The sequence below is a fragment of the Puma concolor genome, chromosome B3 (genome assembly GCF_028749965.1).
Source record: "Puma concolor isolate L17-30 chromosome B3, mPumCon1.1.hap2, whole genome shotgun sequence".
NCBI lineage: Eukaryota > Metazoa > Chordata > Mammalia > Carnivora > Felidae > Puma > Puma concolor.
Genome location: NC_141672.1, coordinates 84,632,228 through 84,650,542, shown reverse-complemented (window position 1 = coordinate 84,650,542; position 18,315 = coordinate 84,632,228). Strand labels below are relative to the sequence as shown.

At 45.4% G+C, this 18,315-nt stretch overlaps 1 protein-coding gene and 1 long non-coding RNA gene across 2 annotated transcripts in view; one reads left to right on the top strand and one right to left on the bottom strand.

Moving 5' to 3' along the window:
- The window catches only part of RASGRP1 (RAS guanyl releasing protein 1), a 79,994-nt gene that overhangs the window by 49,636 nt on the left and 12,043 nt on the right, over positions 1-18,315 (top strand). The window contains exons 5-15 of the mRNA XM_086710332.1: positions 1,049-1,180; positions 3,281-3,434; positions 7,316-7,489; positions 8,460-8,576; positions 10,751-11,026; positions 12,332-12,412; positions 13,677-13,781; positions 14,496-14,605; positions 15,390-15,534; positions 16,391-16,427; positions 17,184-17,336. Of these exons, the coding sequence (XP_086566458.1) occupies positions 1,049-1,180; positions 3,281-3,434; positions 7,316-7,489; positions 8,460-8,576; positions 10,751-11,026; positions 12,332-12,412; positions 13,677-13,781; positions 14,496-14,605; positions 15,390-15,534; positions 16,391-16,427; positions 17,184-17,336 (1,484 nt within the window). The remainder of the gene's footprint in view (positions 1-1,048; positions 1,181-3,280; positions 3,435-7,315; positions 7,490-8,459; positions 8,577-10,750; positions 11,027-12,331; positions 12,413-13,676; positions 13,782-14,495; positions 14,606-15,389; positions 15,535-16,390; positions 16,428-17,183; positions 17,337-18,315) is intronic.
- LOC147580168 (uncharacterized) lies at positions 10,437-15,393 on the bottom strand. The gene is made up of 2 exons (XR_015252570.1): positions 15,163-15,393; positions 10,437-15,039 (listed from the first exon to the last, which is right to left on the bottom strand). It is a non-coding gene; the product is annotated as an uncharacterized LOC147580168 (long non-coding RNA).

Genomic DNA, 18,315 nt, shown 5'->3' with positions numbered 1-18,315 from the left:
CTAGAGATCCCTTATTGGAGCAGTGTTTTTCTAGCATGGCTGAGCTTTACTGTTTCATACCAGCCTTTTCTTCAGTCTGATAGCATTTTGATATCAAATGGCAGTAGGGAGAGATACAGAGATAAGGAAGGATCTCTTCTCTTTTTCATTTTTATTCCTAATTGTAAAAGTAACACAGGTCATATTAGAGCATTTTGAAAATACAGAAGAGAGGGTAACTTTAGTAATAGTTATTCATATCCCACCCCACATTTTGGGATATTTCCTCTGTCCTTTTTCTAAGCAGATTTTTTTTTAACATAGCTGAGATCAAAATACATATAGAATTTTGTGTCCTATATTTTTCACTTCATATCATAGGAATCTTCTTCCGTCATTAAAAACTTTTTGTAGGGGCGCCTGGGTGGTGCAGTCGGTTAAGCGTCCGACTTCAGCCAGGTCATGATCTCGCGGTCCGTGAGTTCGAGCCCCGCGTCGGGCTCTGGGCTGATGGCTCGGAGCCTGGAGCCTGTTTCCGATTCTGTGTCTCCCTCTCTCTCTGCCCCTCCCCTGTTCATGCTCTGTCTCTCTCTGTCCCAAAAATAAATAAAAAAACGTTGAAAAAAAAAATTTAAAAACTTTTTGTAGACAGTATTTTTAATGGCCATATAATATTCTGAGATCTGATAGAGTGTAACTTACATGTGTACTACCCTGTCTTTGGACATTTGGTCTGTCTGTAGCTGTGCTCCTTCTAATTATCTGTGACACACATGCTGGTGCCTAAATCTTTGTCACGGCTTTTTCTGTTATGATTCGCCCCTCCTATCACAGCATGCCGGTGTGCAGGGGCAGAGGACTGCCAGCAGGTGGTTTTCTTCCCATCCCCCACCCCCTCATATTCTGTATATAGAATATATATTCTGTGTTCCCAGGCATGTAGAAGGACAGGCCAGCCTCTGTGTCTTCCTCATTCCTCTTCATGGGGAAGAACCCACCAAAGCACGAGTCCTTGGCTGCAGTTTTGGATTGTTTTTTGTTTTTTTTTTTTTTAACTCCCACCTTTTAGGTACTGGATAACAGAATTCTGGATCATGTTTAAAATGGATGCCAGCTTGACACACACCATGGAGGAGTTCCAGGAACTGGTGAAGGCCAACGGGGAGGAGCTACACCGCCGTCTGATTGACACGACCCAGATGTGAGTGTCCGGGTTCGGGCTCGCCTTTCCAAACCACCCCCCCTTCTGTGCCGCCTCTGACAGCTGCTCTTGGCCCACTCGGAGAAGCCCCTCACACAGGCTCAGATTGCATCTGATCGGCTGAAAAGTGAAAAGACTGGCATTTAATAGGAAAGCAGATAAAGCTATAAGTGACTAATATCCAAGAGCAGAAGGAAAAAAAAAGTCCCAGTGGAAAAGAAATCAGGTAGCAAGGTACTGACTAAAATGCACCCAGGTCCTGAGAAACTGAAAGCACCTGCCTAAGCTTCCTCAGCAGCACGTGCCTCAGGTGTGGGCCCTTGTCAGTGAGGAAGGGGCAGTGCAAAAATGCATTGAGGGTTTCTAACCTGTATGGGTGTCCACGACAGACGCTTAGACTTGCAGAGATGGGAAGGCTCATGGGAATATTTCAGATCATACCTTGGATTTCCTGTCTATGAGATTGGCCCACTCTGGAAGCAGGAGAGCCTTTCCTAAGTCAGGGAGAGGACCGTGCACACACACACTGCATGCTAAGGTTTTCTCAGTGTGGCCCCTTTGTTTTGGAATAATACACATCCCTGGAATATAGACTTCTAGGATTGAAGCATATTCTGGAGATCATTTCTTCCAACACTCCAGGAAATGGAGGCTTAGCAAGGTCATTTGGGGTCACACAGTTAGTGGCAGAGCCGAAGCAGGACTGTGACAGCCCTGGCAATGTGCTGTCCCATAGCCACACAGAAATGACTTCAGAATCACATTTCACGGCCCCAAATATTTTTCTGTATGACAGTTTGGATTCACTGTACTTCTCTGCTTAGAATTTACAACTTGAAAGATAAAGTTTCAAAGAGTGGTGCCTTGGTGGCTCAGTCAGTTAAGTGTCAGACTTCGGCTCAGGTCATGATCTCACAGTTCCTGGGTTCGAGCCCCACGTCAGGCTCTGTGCTGTCAGTGCAGAGACTGCTTCAGACCCTCTGTCTCCCTCTCTGCCCCTGCCCCACTCACACACTCTCTCTCTCAAAAATAAATAAATTTTTAAAAACTTAAAAAAATTTTTTAATATAAAATTTCAAAGTAACAATGCTCTCTTTTTAAACTTATAGAACCTGGGGCATAGGGCAGTTCTCACACCCCAGTGTCTTCGTCCCAGTATGTACCTAGCTGGCTTTTTTCTACCAGGATTTCCCACAGTAAGTTCTTTGGGAAGTAGTCAGTAGGATAGTGCCTGACCAGATCTGCTTGAGAGGTAGTGAGTGAAGCTTCCCTTTTGCAGCACATCTTACCCTGTAACGTGTTCATTAACCAACGGGGCTACAGAATCTGTAGCATTTCCCAGACTCATTTGAGCACAGAACCCTTTGTCAAGAGACAAGGTGCTCCTGAATACCAGTTTGGGAAACACAGATCTTTACCCTGCTGCCTCTCAAAATCTGCTGCTTCCTTCTGCTGACGTAGTGAGGGAAATTGAAACACACTGATCGATTATAAGAAATTATAAGAATTATAAGAAAATGTGGGGATTGGAGGGGCACTCTAGGGTTAGATAGGCTTCCTTGGTCATTTCAGTGTCTGGGAATATCTGAGGGAAATGCCACAAGTCTGCTCAGAGTGACCACACATTCGTGCACGATTCCCTGAAGCACAGCTTCTCATCTCTGTGGTTCTCTGTGCTCTCCTGGCACCAAAGCTGAGATCTCCAACCCAAAGAGAGAGTCCCCGTCACCCTCAGGAGAACGAAGGGACACACGGAGGGCATGGAGACCGCAGACATGCCAGGGGACAAAGGAAAGCAAGGATGAAAGGCCAGGAAACTGTGACCAATGCCCGAGACTGTCTTCCCCACGGCCTTAAAGTAGACACATTCTACCCAGTTCCCCTTGACATGCTCAGAAGGTTTGTTGAAAACAAGCAAGGCTTTCCTTGTTGGTGCCCTAGAAAAAAAAGTTGATTTGAGGAAAGTGTTAATGCTTTGTTTTGGTCGAAGACAGTTAGCTAATGGTGCTTTGTATATTCTTGTAGATTTACTCGAATTAAAAAATAATTCTGACTTATTCTTTTTCCCCATCTTCTCCCATTCATGTTTGTCCACAAAAGCAATGCCCGTGACTGGTCCAGGAAACTGACTCAAAGGATAAAATCGAACACCAGCAAGAAGCGTAAAGTCTCCCTGCTCTTTGACCACCTGGAACCAGAAGAGTTATCCGAGCACCTCACGTACCTTGAGTTCAAGTCCTTCCGGAGGATATCCGTATGTACCCAAGGGGCAGGAGGAAAACTTCCCTGTGCTATGTCAGAAAACAAGCAGAGCAATTCAACAGCTCATCTGCCATCTAACCCTGGAGTCCCTCCATCCCCCCCAAAGCTCAGGCTTTCCCATCAGACTTTGTAGAGTCTGGAAAATGAGTACACTAGAAATTTCTTTGTTTCTCTGCTGTGTTCCTCACCTCCTGTCATCCATGCCATCCCACCACTCACTCAGGTGACAGTTCTGTGGGCACAGGTGACACCCTGCATGCATACATAGACAAGTATACACATGCACACGCGCACACACACACACACACACACACACCCACACACCTTACCCTTGATAACCATTAGGCTTCCAGATTTTTATTTTTAAATTTTCCTTCAAAAAAAAAAATGAGGATATGTCCTTACAGAGTTTGATTCTAGGATAGGCTTTGAATAGCTCTGGGAAATCCTGAAATAAAGTATACACTAATTTTCTAGCCCAGAATATAGCCGAGTTCTTGACAGAGTGCTGACAGGGCCCAGCAGTCACCCATGATTCTAGAGATAAACCATGCTGACCCAAACCTTGCTCCTTAAAACTCCCTATGTGATACCAAAGAACGCTGGTTCTGTACAAGAGAACTTGTCAGCATGTCAGATGCCAACAGACCCTCGCTGGCCAATATGCTTTCCTGAGAAATGATACCTGTCGTCCACTCTGTGTCCACCCCTGCCAAAAGACAGTCTTCAACTTTGCTCTAAAAATACAGACTACCTAGTTGCCGGATGCGTTTCTTAGAATGACCTGTGTTCCCCAGATGAGGGGACGGGCTGCTCAGAAAGTGGCCTAAACAAGGTCACTCGGCCTGTTAGACCAGGGCTGGGGCCACATGACTCTTTGTCACTCAGCGCCAACTTATTGAGACAGCTTGTGTCTGGAAGGAGAACTACAAACCAGGTTAGAGTTACTTCATCTTTTCTCCCATGCTGCCGACATCGTCCCGTTTACACATAGCCGAGCGGCCATTCAGCCAGCCCCCCAACTCCCATGTGGAGACAAGCCTCCAAGCACTGATTCACTGGCAAACCAACCCCCGCCCCCCACCCTGACAGAACCACAGGCCCTGACTAGGAAGTTCCTCCCGGGGAGTTTCCATTTGGCAGTGCCTCCCGTGTCACAGGGAGGGACACTGAAAAGAGCCATTTATCACATGGGGAATCTGAGCTGTGCCAGGCCCCAGCTGGCGAGGTGGTTCCAGCAGGCCTCCGGGATGTCTGCACGACGCCAGTGCTCAGACCGGCAGAGGCGGAAGAAACTGCTATTGAACTAGGACTCTGAGCTAGTGCTCTGCCCGAGTTGAGACCACGTTCTATTTGCAAATGACAACATCAGTTTAAGTTTTTATTTCTTCGGGGTAGCATGATGCCTTCACAGAAGAGGACTTGGGGGATTTTGTTTCACCTACACAGTTCTAAGCAGTTTTCCCAAACAGTAGTGTCCCTCTCATTTGCTATTTCCTGCTTATTATAGTACTTATGACAGTACTAATTATATTAAAAAACAAGTGGATTCAGTGTTATAGAGAGAGGGGTATATGAATGTATTCACTGGAATGAGTCATGGGAACTTTCTCTCAGAACCAGTTAAGATTGCTTATTATGTCCCTCTTTTTTTTTCATGATTGATTGATTGATTTAGAAAGGGGGAGGGGGAGCCCATAGTGGGAAGGGCAGAGAGAGAGAGAGAATCCTACATAGGCCCCACAGCTCTCAGCGCAGAGCACTGCGCGGGACTCAAACTCACAAACCCTGGTATCATGACCTGAGCCAAAACCGAGAGTCAGACGCTTAACTGACTGAGCCACCTGGGTGCCCCAACTTATGTGTCCATCTTGAGTACTTTTGGTCTGCTCTTATTTTTCCACCCATCAGCAATCACAGCACAGCAAAATGGGGCTCAGCTAATTTGCATGTATTTGATTTAGGTTATGAGTTTTTCTCCTCAGTGTATTGCTTACAAGTCAGGCAGGACTACGGTTCGTCTACTGAAGTAACAACCCCCCCACCCCCACCCCGCCCAATCTCAGTGGTTTAACAAAGGCAAGTTTATTTTTTACTGACAGTAGAAGGCTAACGTGGGTCAGCAGGGCCTCTGCGGATCCCAGTCACTCAGGGACCCAGAAGTAGGAGGCTTCATCTTGACACGAACTTCTGCCATCTCTGTGCCATTGGAAAGGCAACGTGGCACATCATTCACTGGCTCTTAGATCTTTCCCTCAAAAGCCCCATCACTTGCACCCAGTGTTCTCCTGGCTAAACCGTGTCACATCTGATTTCAAAGGGGAGTTCAGAAGCAGAGAGCTCAACATCCCTGGGAAACCGCACCAAAAGCTTCCACAGGCCTGCTAGAACAGAGTAGACGACTCGTCCCTTGTGGTCATACTATCTGAACAGAGGATGGTTTGTGATAGGGACAAGATAGCTGCAATCATTGCTTAGACAGCGATCTCCTGACACATTTCCAGTTTCATATAAGCTGTTCACTGTCAGCCATAGTCAGTACCTTTGTCCACTTGGAAAACTGTGGTCACTATGTTGTAATAGCTAAGCAGGTTTCATGTACCCCACTCACGTGGCCTCTGCCCAAGCTGGTGAGTTGAAGGAAATCCAAACAGGTTTGTTTCAGCATGAGGTTAATAATTACCCGGCCAGTAGCACCTCACGTGTGCAGCGCTCTGAAAAGGTAAAGTGCTTTCACACATTGTTGTGTTACATTAACAATTCCGTGACCTGGATAGGCCAGATTTTATTCTCCCATCTTTTTAAGACGGTTGTTTATTTTTGAGAGGGAATGAGAGCGTGAGCAGGGGAGGGGCAGAGAGAGAGGGAGAGGATCCGAAGCAGGCTCTGTGCTGACAGCAGAGAGCGTAATGCAGGGCTCAAACTCACAAACTGTGAGATCATGACCTGAGCCAAAGTCAGACGCTCAACCAACTGAGCCACCAGGCACCCCTGTTATCCCATTTTTAAGTTAAGAAACAGTTGGGGGTGCAGGGGAGAGAGAGAGAAAAAGATTGTGAGAGGATTATCTGCTCGTCCCCTTAATTTCAGCAACAGAGCTGGAACTAGTACAGATCTTACTCAAGTTGAAAATATCGTTACCTCGAAATGCATGTAATACATCTAAGCTGTCAGCATCATAGCTCGGCCTAGCCTACCTTCAATGTACTTGGAGCACCTTACATTAGCCTACACTTGGGCAAAATCTGATGCAAAGCCTATTTGTAATAAAATGTTGAATATCTGCTATAGTTTATTGAATACTGAAAGTAGAAAACACTGGTTATGAGTACAGATGGTTGTAAGCAGATCAGTTGTTTACCCTCCTGATCACACGGCTGCCTGGGAGCTGCAGCTCGCTGCCCAGCATCACAAGTTTTGTACTGCATATGGCTAGTCTGGGAAAAGGTCCAGATTCAAAATTCAAAGTATGGTTTCTTGCGAATGCATATGGCTTTTGCAACATTGTACAATAAAAAAAAAAAAAAATCCTAAATCAAACCATTCTAGGCAGGGACTGTCTATACTGAGATTTCTGTTCTATATTCTTTAGAATTTAGAAGGGACACAATCAGTAGCTACTCAAATACAGTATTTGGGTTAACTAGTGTGTGTACACATCCACTTACGCCTGATGACTTTTGATGGAGAGAGGCCATGCTGTGGGTAGAGTAAGAAAGATTTCCTTCCCACCATTCTTATCAGCCAAGTGGAAGACATGCAAGGAGAAGACGAGAGTTCCCCTGTCCCGTAGAATTAACTGAGCAGAGGTGATGTGCCCCTCGGATCTCCCAGAATACCAGAGGCAGTCCTGATGGATTTCTTTTTCCCCAGTTCTCCGATTATCAGAATTACCTTGTGAACAGCTGCGTGAAGGAGAACCCCACCATGGAGCGGTCCATTGCCCTGTGTAACGGCATCTCCCAGTGGGTACAGCTGATGGTTCTCAGCCGCCCCACCCCACAGCTCCGGGCAGAAGTCTTCATCAAGTTCATCCAGGTGGCTCAGGTGAGTGACTAGAGTTAAGAATTTTGGCCTGGGCAATGAGCTAAAGTATCCCCTCTTTCCTCCAACCTAGTCTATCAATTAGGGCTGCTTTCCTCTCCTAAAGCATGGTGGAGTTTATGTGCCTTGAACTGTTCCCAGATTTAGATATGATGATTTGTCTCTTTCCCATATAAGGGCAGTATGGTGAGGACCATACATACTATCTCAGGGATCAGGATACAGTTTTAGATCTGTTTAGATCTTTTAACATTTTCAGAAGATGCTTACCAGCCTACATCGTTGCCCCCAATCTGGCCCACACAGCAAAGGGAAATTTTCCAGTATTTCCTGGAGCTGGACCACCTCAGTTCTTAGGTCTTTGAGCCCATATCGTGTCGAATGGCTGCGTTTAACGTCTGAGGGCAGAGTTTAAGCATTTGATAAGAGGAAAACAAGGTAGTACGAACACATAATTGAAATTCCCGAGATTCTACCTCCTTTCCCAGTTACTGTCTTGCATAGACACTGACATTGCACAGAAAAGACCGTCTTTGTCCTTAAAAATACAAGTCTGGTTATTTAGGATCAAGGATATAAAATATTAGCTCTAGGTGGTCAAGACCAGTGCTTCTCAAAGTCAGTACATGGCCCACCTACTCTGATATTACCTAAATGTTTATCCCTAAGGTCAGCCGTAGATCTCAGGAATCCAAATAGCCGTGCTTAGATCCAGAAATCTTTGGGTTAAACAAGTACTTTGGGCGGTTCTTAGAAACCAATGATGTAGAGGATGGTCCGCAGATCCAGTGCAACAAAGGAAGATGTGACACCGTGCTAAATTTGGGACCTTTGGTCTGAAATTAAGCCTAAGGGAGAAAGTGGTCCGACAACTGCAACACCTCATTGCTAGGCTTTGGTATTAGGAAGACTCTAATTGAGAGGCGTGTAACTGACATGTATATTGACTACTCTCATCTCTTTTGTGTCACAGAAGCTCCACCAGCTACAGAACTTCAATACATTGATGGCTGTGATAGGTGGGCTGTGTCACAGCTCAATCTCCAGGCTCAAGGAGACAAGTTCGCACGTCCCACATGAAATCAATAAGGTCAGTGCTACTGGCTTCTCCGGGGCCCCTTAGTACCATTCCCAGGACGAGCATCAACATTTCCCCCTTAAGAGGCAACCCAGAGAGCCTTTCCGGGGCACATCACCCTTTGTCAATTAGGCAAACTGCCAAGGAGGCAAACCCCAAGAAAACCCATAGGATGGGAACGACCCAGGTCTGAGAGTCACTGTGATTCAGTCTGGGCTCAGCATTACTACACGTTCCAACTGATCAGTTGAAAGAATGTGTGTCTCTCTCCTGCACTCCTATGAATATTCGGAGTCACCGTCTTTAATACTGACTCTCTTCCTCCAGCAACTTGTTCCAAAATGTTTTCCTAAATAGTGCTTCAGTTGACTGTAGTTCAGTTTGCATGTGAGACGTGTACAGCGAGCAACACATTAGAAACCTACCTATTCAAATCCTATGGAGAATGACATTCTGGATAGTTGAAAATGACCTTTTCAGGTGCCACTTTGTAATAGATAGTGTTTTGTTGAGTATTTTTCTTAAATGTCCTATACACTTTTCTACATTCTTTAGATGTTACAGAATAGACTTTAGCTCTTTATAGCATAGGGCTGTTGTGATGAATACAAACCACGAAGACGCACTGGAGAGAAGAATGCAGCTCCGGTGTGGACCAGATTAACTGCTCTTTTGAGCATTTCCATCTTGTGGGAGAGGACCCCCTTACTAACCTCAACCCCAGGCCTCCCAAACTGCATGGACAGACTCTTCTTAGAGAGACATGCCTGTGTCTCATTGCCCCGTTTTTCCCGGGTGTTCAGCCTCCTTCTGGGGAGTCTCAGATTCATCATCCCTGCTCTCACCCCACCCCCACCTCCCAATTCCCTACTAGTTCTGCCAGAACTCGGTGGAACCACTGAAAAGGTTGTTCATGTCTCAGAAGTCACAGAGGGAGACAGTCATGGAGGTTAATATGCTCTTGTGCTGTTTCACTTACAAGATACACCTTGCTCCTCTTAGCCTTGGGTCCCTCCACAGCAGTGCTTTCTTGTCTGTAGCTGCTTGACCCTCAGGGTGGTCTGCGGCCAGACTTAAATCAAGTATCCCCTCATCCCCTAGTAGTTTATTTCACCTTCTAAGGAGAATAAAACTATCTCATTTTTGCTGCTAGTCTCTCACCATGTGAGCACTGTTGGCTCAGAGGTGAGGAAGAGGCTGTCTTGCCAGCTCATTGTGAATGGGGGAGGCTAACTTCAAACCTCAAATTCTTCACTGAGGAGAAATGGTACTTCTTAGGCCACAATTTTATTAAAGGAATTTCCAGCAGTGTTTAAAATATTTTGTGCTGTAACATAATTAGTGGTCTTTACTTCCCATCTTTGCCTGTGAGGAAGCCGGCCATCATGCATGGGGATTGGGGTTCTGCAGACTGCCACCTTGAACCAGGCATATTTGACAAGAATACCAGAGGTGGCTGCTCCCTTTTTATGCTGTACAGACCTGCCCTTTCCTGGGCCGGAAGCCCTAATGAAGAGCTCCCTGGGGCCTCAGCCTCACCTTGTCACATGCCTTCTGCTGGAAATTGGTCTATTGGTTCAGTCTCTGGTTCAGGATTTCAGTCTGTGAGTGGAACATCACCTGCTTCCTTGACGTAGGCCTGTTCTGAGAACCGCTGAGAGAAGGCCCACAGAGGGCAGCGTAAGTCAGACAAACGCTCAATAGACCACTGAGGCTCCCAGCTGTTCCCCATGCCTGCGACGGTCAGCACTTCCGACATCACATTCCACACGTGTCTCTGGAAGCATTCAGAGGATACTAGGGAGGGGAACTGCATGGCGTGGGGACAGAGGTCAGGGGGACACTTACTCTCTGCTGTATATTCTTGGACTGTTTTCATTTTTATCTCAGGTTTTTATTTTTATGTTTAAATTTCAGTATAAAAATAAGACCTCACTTAAAATTTCCCAGTAGATAGTACAATCAAGTAAAGCATACTTTGTGTAAATACACTCTGACATTTGAAATCAGCTAGACTTTTTTAAATCTGGGAGTCACAGTCTGTAGCTTTTAGCGCATCACCTCCCGCCTGACAAATTAGGGATGGGGTGAAATAGTGGGAGAGGCTGAGAGGAAACAAGGTGGCCTCTGCGGACAGTACAACCTGCCTGGTGGGCACCTGTGAATGGGTCTCTTCTGTTTTGTAGGTTCTGGGGGAGATGACCGAGCTCCTGTCCTCCTGTAGAAACTATGACAACTACCGGCGAGCCTACGGGGAGTGCACCCATTTCAAGATTCCCATCCTGGGGGTGCACCTCAAGGACCTCATCTCCCTGTACGAGGCCATGCCCGATTACCTGGAGGATGGGAAGGTGAACGTCCACAAGCTGCTGGCTCTTTATAATCATATCAACGAACTGGTCCAGCTGCAAGAGGTGGCCCCACCCCTGGAAGCCAACAAGGACTTGGTGCACCTGCTGACGGTGAGGCTCACACGGGAGGCAATTACTGAGGGCTGTCCGTATGCCACACACCACTCTCTGCGCCTTACCAAGTATTAGCTCAGTTCATTTTCATGAAACACAATGGAGTAGGTACTACCATCATCTCCATTGTTTGGACATGGATACTGAGGCATAAGGATATGACGTGTCAGAGGACCACACGTGAGTAAGCAGCAGAACCTGGGTTCACACCCAGGTGGTAGGACTCCAGAGGTTATGCTCCTGAGCAGTATGCCCTCCAGAATCCTAGAATTGTTTCTTGCCCCCAGCTACAAAAGCAATCCTCAACTTTCTGGGAGGAAGGAAGCTGATAACAAATTAGGATACAAAACTTTGTAAGAGTTAGGGATAGTGTATTCTCAGTTACAAAAGGGTAAGGCAGTGAGTAAAAAAAGCAAACAAAATGGAGGCATTCGAGTCAAGAATAGGTGAACACATGTGGTGGTGCAGGAGCCTACCTGCATGGTCAGATAAACTCCCTTCCAGAAGCATGATTCTGTAGCTCACCACTGTGACTGTGGGCATGTAACTCTAAATCTGTTTCCTCCTCTGTAAATCAGAGATTACTCTCTGGGATAACTTACAACTTCTCAGTTCTAAAATTATACAACTTTTTATCTGTATTTTTGTAGAATGGAGTAACTGTTACAGCCTCTTCCTCCCTCACATCATGATTCTGATAGAGCCCCAGGATTCACAGCCAGCTGGGGTCTAATGTTAGCCCTTTTGCTAACTGGCCAGATGACTGTGGCAGGCCTTGGCCTTAGACATTGTCTGTTAAAAAGATGTACCAAATCTTAACTTTCTTGGATCACAAATCATGTGATGAAAACCATGAACCTCCCAGAAAAATAGACACGAGTTCTGGACCTCTTGAAGCCATCCGTAGACTCTAGGTTACAAACAAGATTAGTTATATGAAATTAACTCTTAGTATCATTTTATAATACCTGTTGTCATTTAAACTGGGTTGTTGTAGAGAACAAGTGAGGTGTGGACCATCTGACCACATAGGGCCTTCTGCCTAAGCTCTAGATACAGGCTTAGATATTAAATCAGATCTTAAAAGAGGACATCTTGAAACTTCTCCAAAATTTAAAACATTTTAATAAGAAGGAGCTAATGTTTGCCTTATTGCAGTACCAAGTGTTACGCCCTCTAAGCTTTGTGAATCTTAAAACCAAAGAGCCTAGGAGAGGAGGAGGTACCAAGAAAGAAACCCATCAACCCTGGGAAAGGCAAACAACATCCTAGCAGTTAACCCTGTTCTGTTTTGATCTGCAGTTGTCCTTAGATCTCTACTACACTGAAGATGAAATCTATGAGCTGTCCTATGCCCGGGAACCAAGGAACCACAAAGCCCCAGTGAGTTGTTCATATTTTTATGCTAAGATTGCTGCATGTAACAGGTGCTTTACAAGTTGCTCGAGCTCATCATCTTAAGGAACAAATCTTTATGTGATAAGTACTGTGTTTCCACTCTGCCCAACCTTGTGCTAGGCACAGAGAAAACTTCACCATATGTACAAGTAATTCTTGGCCAGAAAGAGCCTGCAGTCTACTTGAAGGGATGAGACTAATACAGGAACTGTAAATATATGCCCTAAGCACATCCAAATGACAGGTGCAGTCAGTCAGTGGCTTACTGAGGAGGGAGATGGTGTTGCGGGCCACAGTGACATCTCCTTCCTATTATAAAGTATCCTCACATCATTCGTTTCTCTTCTCTGATTTTTTGATGATAAGTGTATACTACTTAGTAAAGCCATAGAGATCATCCTGTATTCATCTGGGTCAGAAAGGACAGTCTCCTGGGTCTTTTGACCTCTTGTGCTGACAAGTCCTCACAACAGTGCAGTCCTGGTGCTGCAAGGAAGGATCTACACAGGTTGTCTCGCCCCACCTCCCGTACAGGCAGGTGAAAATTTCAGTTTTCCTTGTGAAGGACCAGAATTCCCCTGCAGTCTCCAGGGAAGCTGCCCAGTCCCCAGATAGTACTCAGGGGAGAGAGTTATCCACACATAAGAAATTCAATTTGTCTGTTCAGGTGGCTACATGATACTGTCTCTACAACCGAAAGATCAAGTTCTAGCTCCTACTCTAATGAAAGCTGTTCACTGAAAATACTTAGCAGGTTCCACTTTCAGGGTGTTAGAGGCATTTCCATGGAAAGGGTACCTTCCTCCATTTGGGTCAAGTCTCAAATATTTAGGAATGGATTCCATCTCCCCTTGTCCAGGCCTCAGGCTTTCTTCCTTGTGTTATCCTGCCGTTTAGCTGTTTTTCTCCTCATCCACATCTTTATTAACCAGTAAGTAGAGAACAGAGAGGAAATTTAAATGATCCAGTCTTTTGCTGACAGTTTGACAGAAAGTCTAATGGGTAAGTTTAAATTATCTGTAGATGGGAGATAATACACATGAGAAGCATTTTGTCAGCTATGAAGCACAACAGTTGTTATTAGCCAGGATTAGAGCTCAAGATTTCAGTTCCACCGGCTCTCAGTTCCTGGCCCTGGCACATAGTTGAGGGCTGTCCATAGATGCAGCCATCAGGTAGTGGGAAAGGAAGTTGCTGCTGGTTGTAGTGCTTTATAGTCACAGGGATTTCTCTGAATATTTCTTTTCAGCCACTAACACCTTCAAAGCCCCCAGTAGTAGTGGACTGGGCTTCTGGAATATCTCCCAAACCTGACCCAAAGACCATAAGCAAACACGTCCAGAGGATGGTGGATGTAAGTACAGCTGTGCTCCAGCCGACAGAAGCAAGGCACATACAAACTGGCATAGTTCTGTATGCGGCCTGGGGGACACGGTGGCAGACGCGCAAAGGTGGGAAACCTGACACTTGTTCCTAGCGCACACCTCATATTGTGCCTGCAGGACAGTTCATTGGTTACGTTTTGCCAACACGCTTTGACTTCCTGTTGCGGGGGGGGTGTGTCTCCTCTTAGAGACCAAGCAGGAGAGCATAGCAGTGGATTTGGGGGCAGAGAGGTGGTAGAAGGGTTTTAGTAGAAATAAGGATAATAAGGAGAATCTAATACTGCAAATTTGGCCCTCCTGATTCTCTTCATGGTTAACTGCTGAGGAGAGTGTGTCTATATTCATCCTTATGGACCAATCCAGCATAACAGAAAAGTGAGAGCCAGTACGTGTCAGAATAATTAGTAGAGGACTACAGGGCAGGGAGCGCTTGCAGCTGGGCTGTTCACAGAAGCAGTGGAAGGGGGGCAGAGCAGAGGGGACACCCCTGTGCAGTGAGCTAGGAGCACGCAGGCACCAGGCAGACGGCACGATTGGTACACTAATGGACCTGAGGGAACCGTGTCCTCTCATTCAGGCTGAGGAGAGGCTTTTATCAGATGCTCAACCCTTTGTCATTTGGCTAAAGGGAGAAACGATCGGTTTTGCTTTGGTAACCACCAGAGAAACTCCTTTTTTCACAGTCGGTCTTCAAGAACTATGATCATGACCAGGATGGATACATTTCTCAGGAAGAGTTTGAGAAGATTGCCGCCAGTTTCCCCTTTTCCTTTTGTGTGATGGACAAAGACAGGTGAGGGTCTGTGTATGGAATATGAGGCTCTTGGTGCTAAGGGAGCAATCATCACATGAATGCCTGTCTGGTTTTGGTTCAGATCACAACAGACAATAAAAAACACATCTGTGTTAAATGTCTCAGAACTGAAAATTTCATAAGCCTGCCAGTTTAGTCAACAAGAAATAAGAAAAACTTTAGTCTTCCTTCTGGCTACAGATTATGAGAAACAACTATTTATTAATACCTTGCCTATTTTTCTGAAGTTGATAGAAGCTCTCTTGGTTTTCTGTGTGAAATCAAAGGTATGGCACGTGGGTTCCAGTTATATGTCATGTACTATCTAAAGGCAAACCGCAGCATAAGGTATTTCTCTCCCTATACGCAGTTTCCATTTCTTTTTTCAAGTCTTAAAATTTGCTAGGAAAACCTGCTTTGGCCAGATAACACCTCTGTAGAAGTGGATACTACCACGTCACCTCTTTATTACATGCTGTCCATGTATCGCTATTTAAGAGGGCTCATGGAAGTAATCCTCAGTCCTATGTGCTGTACTGCCACGCAAGGATAGAAACAAAAGTGAGGGGTGCCTGGCTGGCTCAGTCGGTGGAGCATGTGCAGCTCCTGACCTTGAGGTAGTGAGTTCGCGCTCCACGTGTGGTATAGAGATTGTTCAAATAAATCAACTTAAAAAAAAAAAATTAAAAACAAAAAGCAAAACAAAAAAGGTGAGTTTCTAAGGCTAGAAGCCAGTCTCTCTACCTCAGACCCTACTCACACCTGGTCTGTCGCTCGCTGGCAGGGAAGGCCTCATCAGCAGAGAGGAGATAACGGCCTACTTCATGAGAGCCAGCTCCATCTACTCCAAGCTGGGCCTGGGCTTTCCTCACAACTTCCAAGAGACCACCTACCTGAAACCTACTTTCTGTGACAACTGTGCTGGATTTGTAAGTTGTTCCTAGAGTCCCTTATCAACTATGCCAGCTTAGAGCCTAAGCTCTAATAACCTTGTTCTCAAATGGTTTGATGCATGGTTAACTTGAATTGAATGTTACCATTTCTTCCGGATATTGTTTTTACCTCTGGTGCATGAGGCTTGGGACAAATGGTAAGGAAATGTTATATTTGGGACATACTTTTTAAGTAATTATATTCAGATGCTATTTCCAATGTTAGAAAAAAAAAAAATAGACATCCCTGCTCTTCCCCCTTCAAAAGGAACTGCTGTTAAGAAGCCATGTAGCTCTGCCCCTCCTCTGTCTTCTGTATACTTGTTCTTTAGTTTGGAGTTCTGAGAAACCTGTTTATTCTTTGATTCATCTACTTCAAGCCTCAAGAAGGCCTAGACCATAGAGGTGCCTGGGTAGCTCAGGCTGTTAAGCGTTTGACTTCGGCTCAGGTCATGATCTCACAGTTTGTGAGTTTGAGCCCCTCATAGGGCTCGGTGCTGACAGCTCAGAGCCTGCTTCGGATTCTGTGTTTCCCTCTCTCTGCTCTTCCCCCACTCACGCTCAGTCTCTCTTTCCTTCAGAAATGAACATTAAAAAAAAATTAGAAAAAAGAAGGCCTAGGCCGTAAGTCCACACTACTGAGCTTCTTGAGAGCATGAGACTGTGATCACAAAATCTTCGTGTTTGCAGTTTAAGGTCAGGAGGGTTAAGACAGGAGATAAACAAGGCTTTCCTTCCTTGAGGAAGAGAGCACAATGAGGGAAAATAAAGAATGGGTATCAATGTCTCGCCTAATACCAGATTGATGAAGGATGTATAGTGTGCTCTAACTGTCTCCTATCTTGTCTCATAGCTCTGGGGAGTGATCAAACAAGGATACCGATGTAAAGGTAAGGCTCAGTTTTGTGGATTGTCTTGCTTTTTCTGGTCTTTGACGCTCTCCTAATAAAGCATTTTTTACCGATAGTAGTTGTCCATTGAATCCACAACTTCTCAGTGCAGCTTACAGCCTCATCCCCAAACTGGCTTCCCTAGAGCACCCACTGAGAGTGACTGCCACCACAGAGAAGAGGAATGCCTGGGTGACCGGTTATAAAGCTTCCCCTTACAAGGTCCTCTCTCTGTATGGGTTGTTCTGGAAACAGAGATCACTGGTAGGAGAGGCTTTCATATGGCCATGAAAAGGTGGGTCCCTAAGGAAAGGCACTTTGGGAATGGAAGTGATTACCAAAGGGCCTTGCCAGTTTTCCTTTTATCAGTAGGTACCTCAGGGCCTAATTGTCCTTCCTTATGACTAGAAAAATTCAGGAGTGGACAGGAGACTTTTACTGCAAGGAAGAAAGAGTAAGACCTAAGAGCTGGGAGCCTTTAGGGGGTCTCCTTAAGGTAGGCAGTATATGCAGGATGACTAGGACATGACTTGTCTCCAAGACAGTGGATGCTGCTTGAGACTCATGATAAGGGCTACAGCAAGATGGTAAGATCCAGAGTTGACCAAATACGACTACTAGGTTCATTAGGAATAGCAGGTGTCCTAGCTCCAGACTAGGACAGGCATGTGTGACAAGACAGCCCTGCATGAGTGTGGTTTTGAGACTCTGGAAAAGAAAGCCAAAGCCTTGCTGACTAGGCTGTCTTGTCCACAGACTGCGGGATGAACTGCCACAAACAATGCAAAGATCTGGTTGTGTTTGAGTGCAAGAAGCGAGCCAAGAACCCAGCAGCAATAACCGACAACAGTACTCCTGGAGGGCCAACATCCAGCCTTTGCTCACTGGGAGCCAAAGACCTGCTCCATGGTAAGGAGACACTGAGAACATTCCTCTTGGAAAGTGAAGTGGGAAGGGTAAAGTTTTCGGGGAGGAAAGATGACCTTTGTCCTTCCCATTCTTAATAGAAACCACCACAGACACCATTGTGGAAGACACATTTTCAGAGTTAAACATCATCTTTAGGGACCACAATTCTGTCACATAAAATACAAATTTTGATGGGAGAAAGGTGGCAGAGAGCAACATGAAGGTCTGGGGCCTATTAAAAGATGGAGATACAAAATATCATCATCCAAAATGCTCCTCCAAAAAATACAGGGTTGTTACTTTAGGATAAATACAGTAATTTAAATATTCTGATACTTGTGTTAATTACAGTTTTGAACTTTATTTGGGTAAAAATTTAGTGCTAAATTATGTCCTCTGGGGGAAAGTTAAACTAGGATCCCTATAAGGTTTCTAGTATTAGAAATTTTTTTGTTGTCCAGAAGCCACGTTGGATTTGTACACTATCCAGGCTGGGTCCTGGGCAAGGGTGTTGGGTGGAAGAAGAAAACCAGAATGATTCCTCTCTCCTTTCCAACCAGTATCAAACAAAGCTAGAACTTCCCTATGCTATTCCCACTATACAAATGGGTCCCAAAGAAAACTCCTACCTGCTCCTATAATAGGACCAAACCTTGAATGCTGAGAGCTCCCAAATCCCAGGGTCCACAGAAAGTATTTATGGACTGGGACCCCTGGGTGGCTGTCGGTTAAGCATCGGACTCTCTATTTCAGCTCAGGTCATGAACTCACGGTTGGTGAGTTCGAGCCCCACATCACCTGGGCTATAAGAGTGGATCCTCCTCAGGATTGTCTCTCCTCTCTGCCCCTTCCCCCTCATTCACATATGCTCTGAAATAAAAAGAATTTTTTTTTTCGAAATGTTTACTTAATATTCATAGACCGTTTCTCTTGCACTGAGGCAGGGACTTGAGCTTACCTGCAGAAACAAATCTTCTGG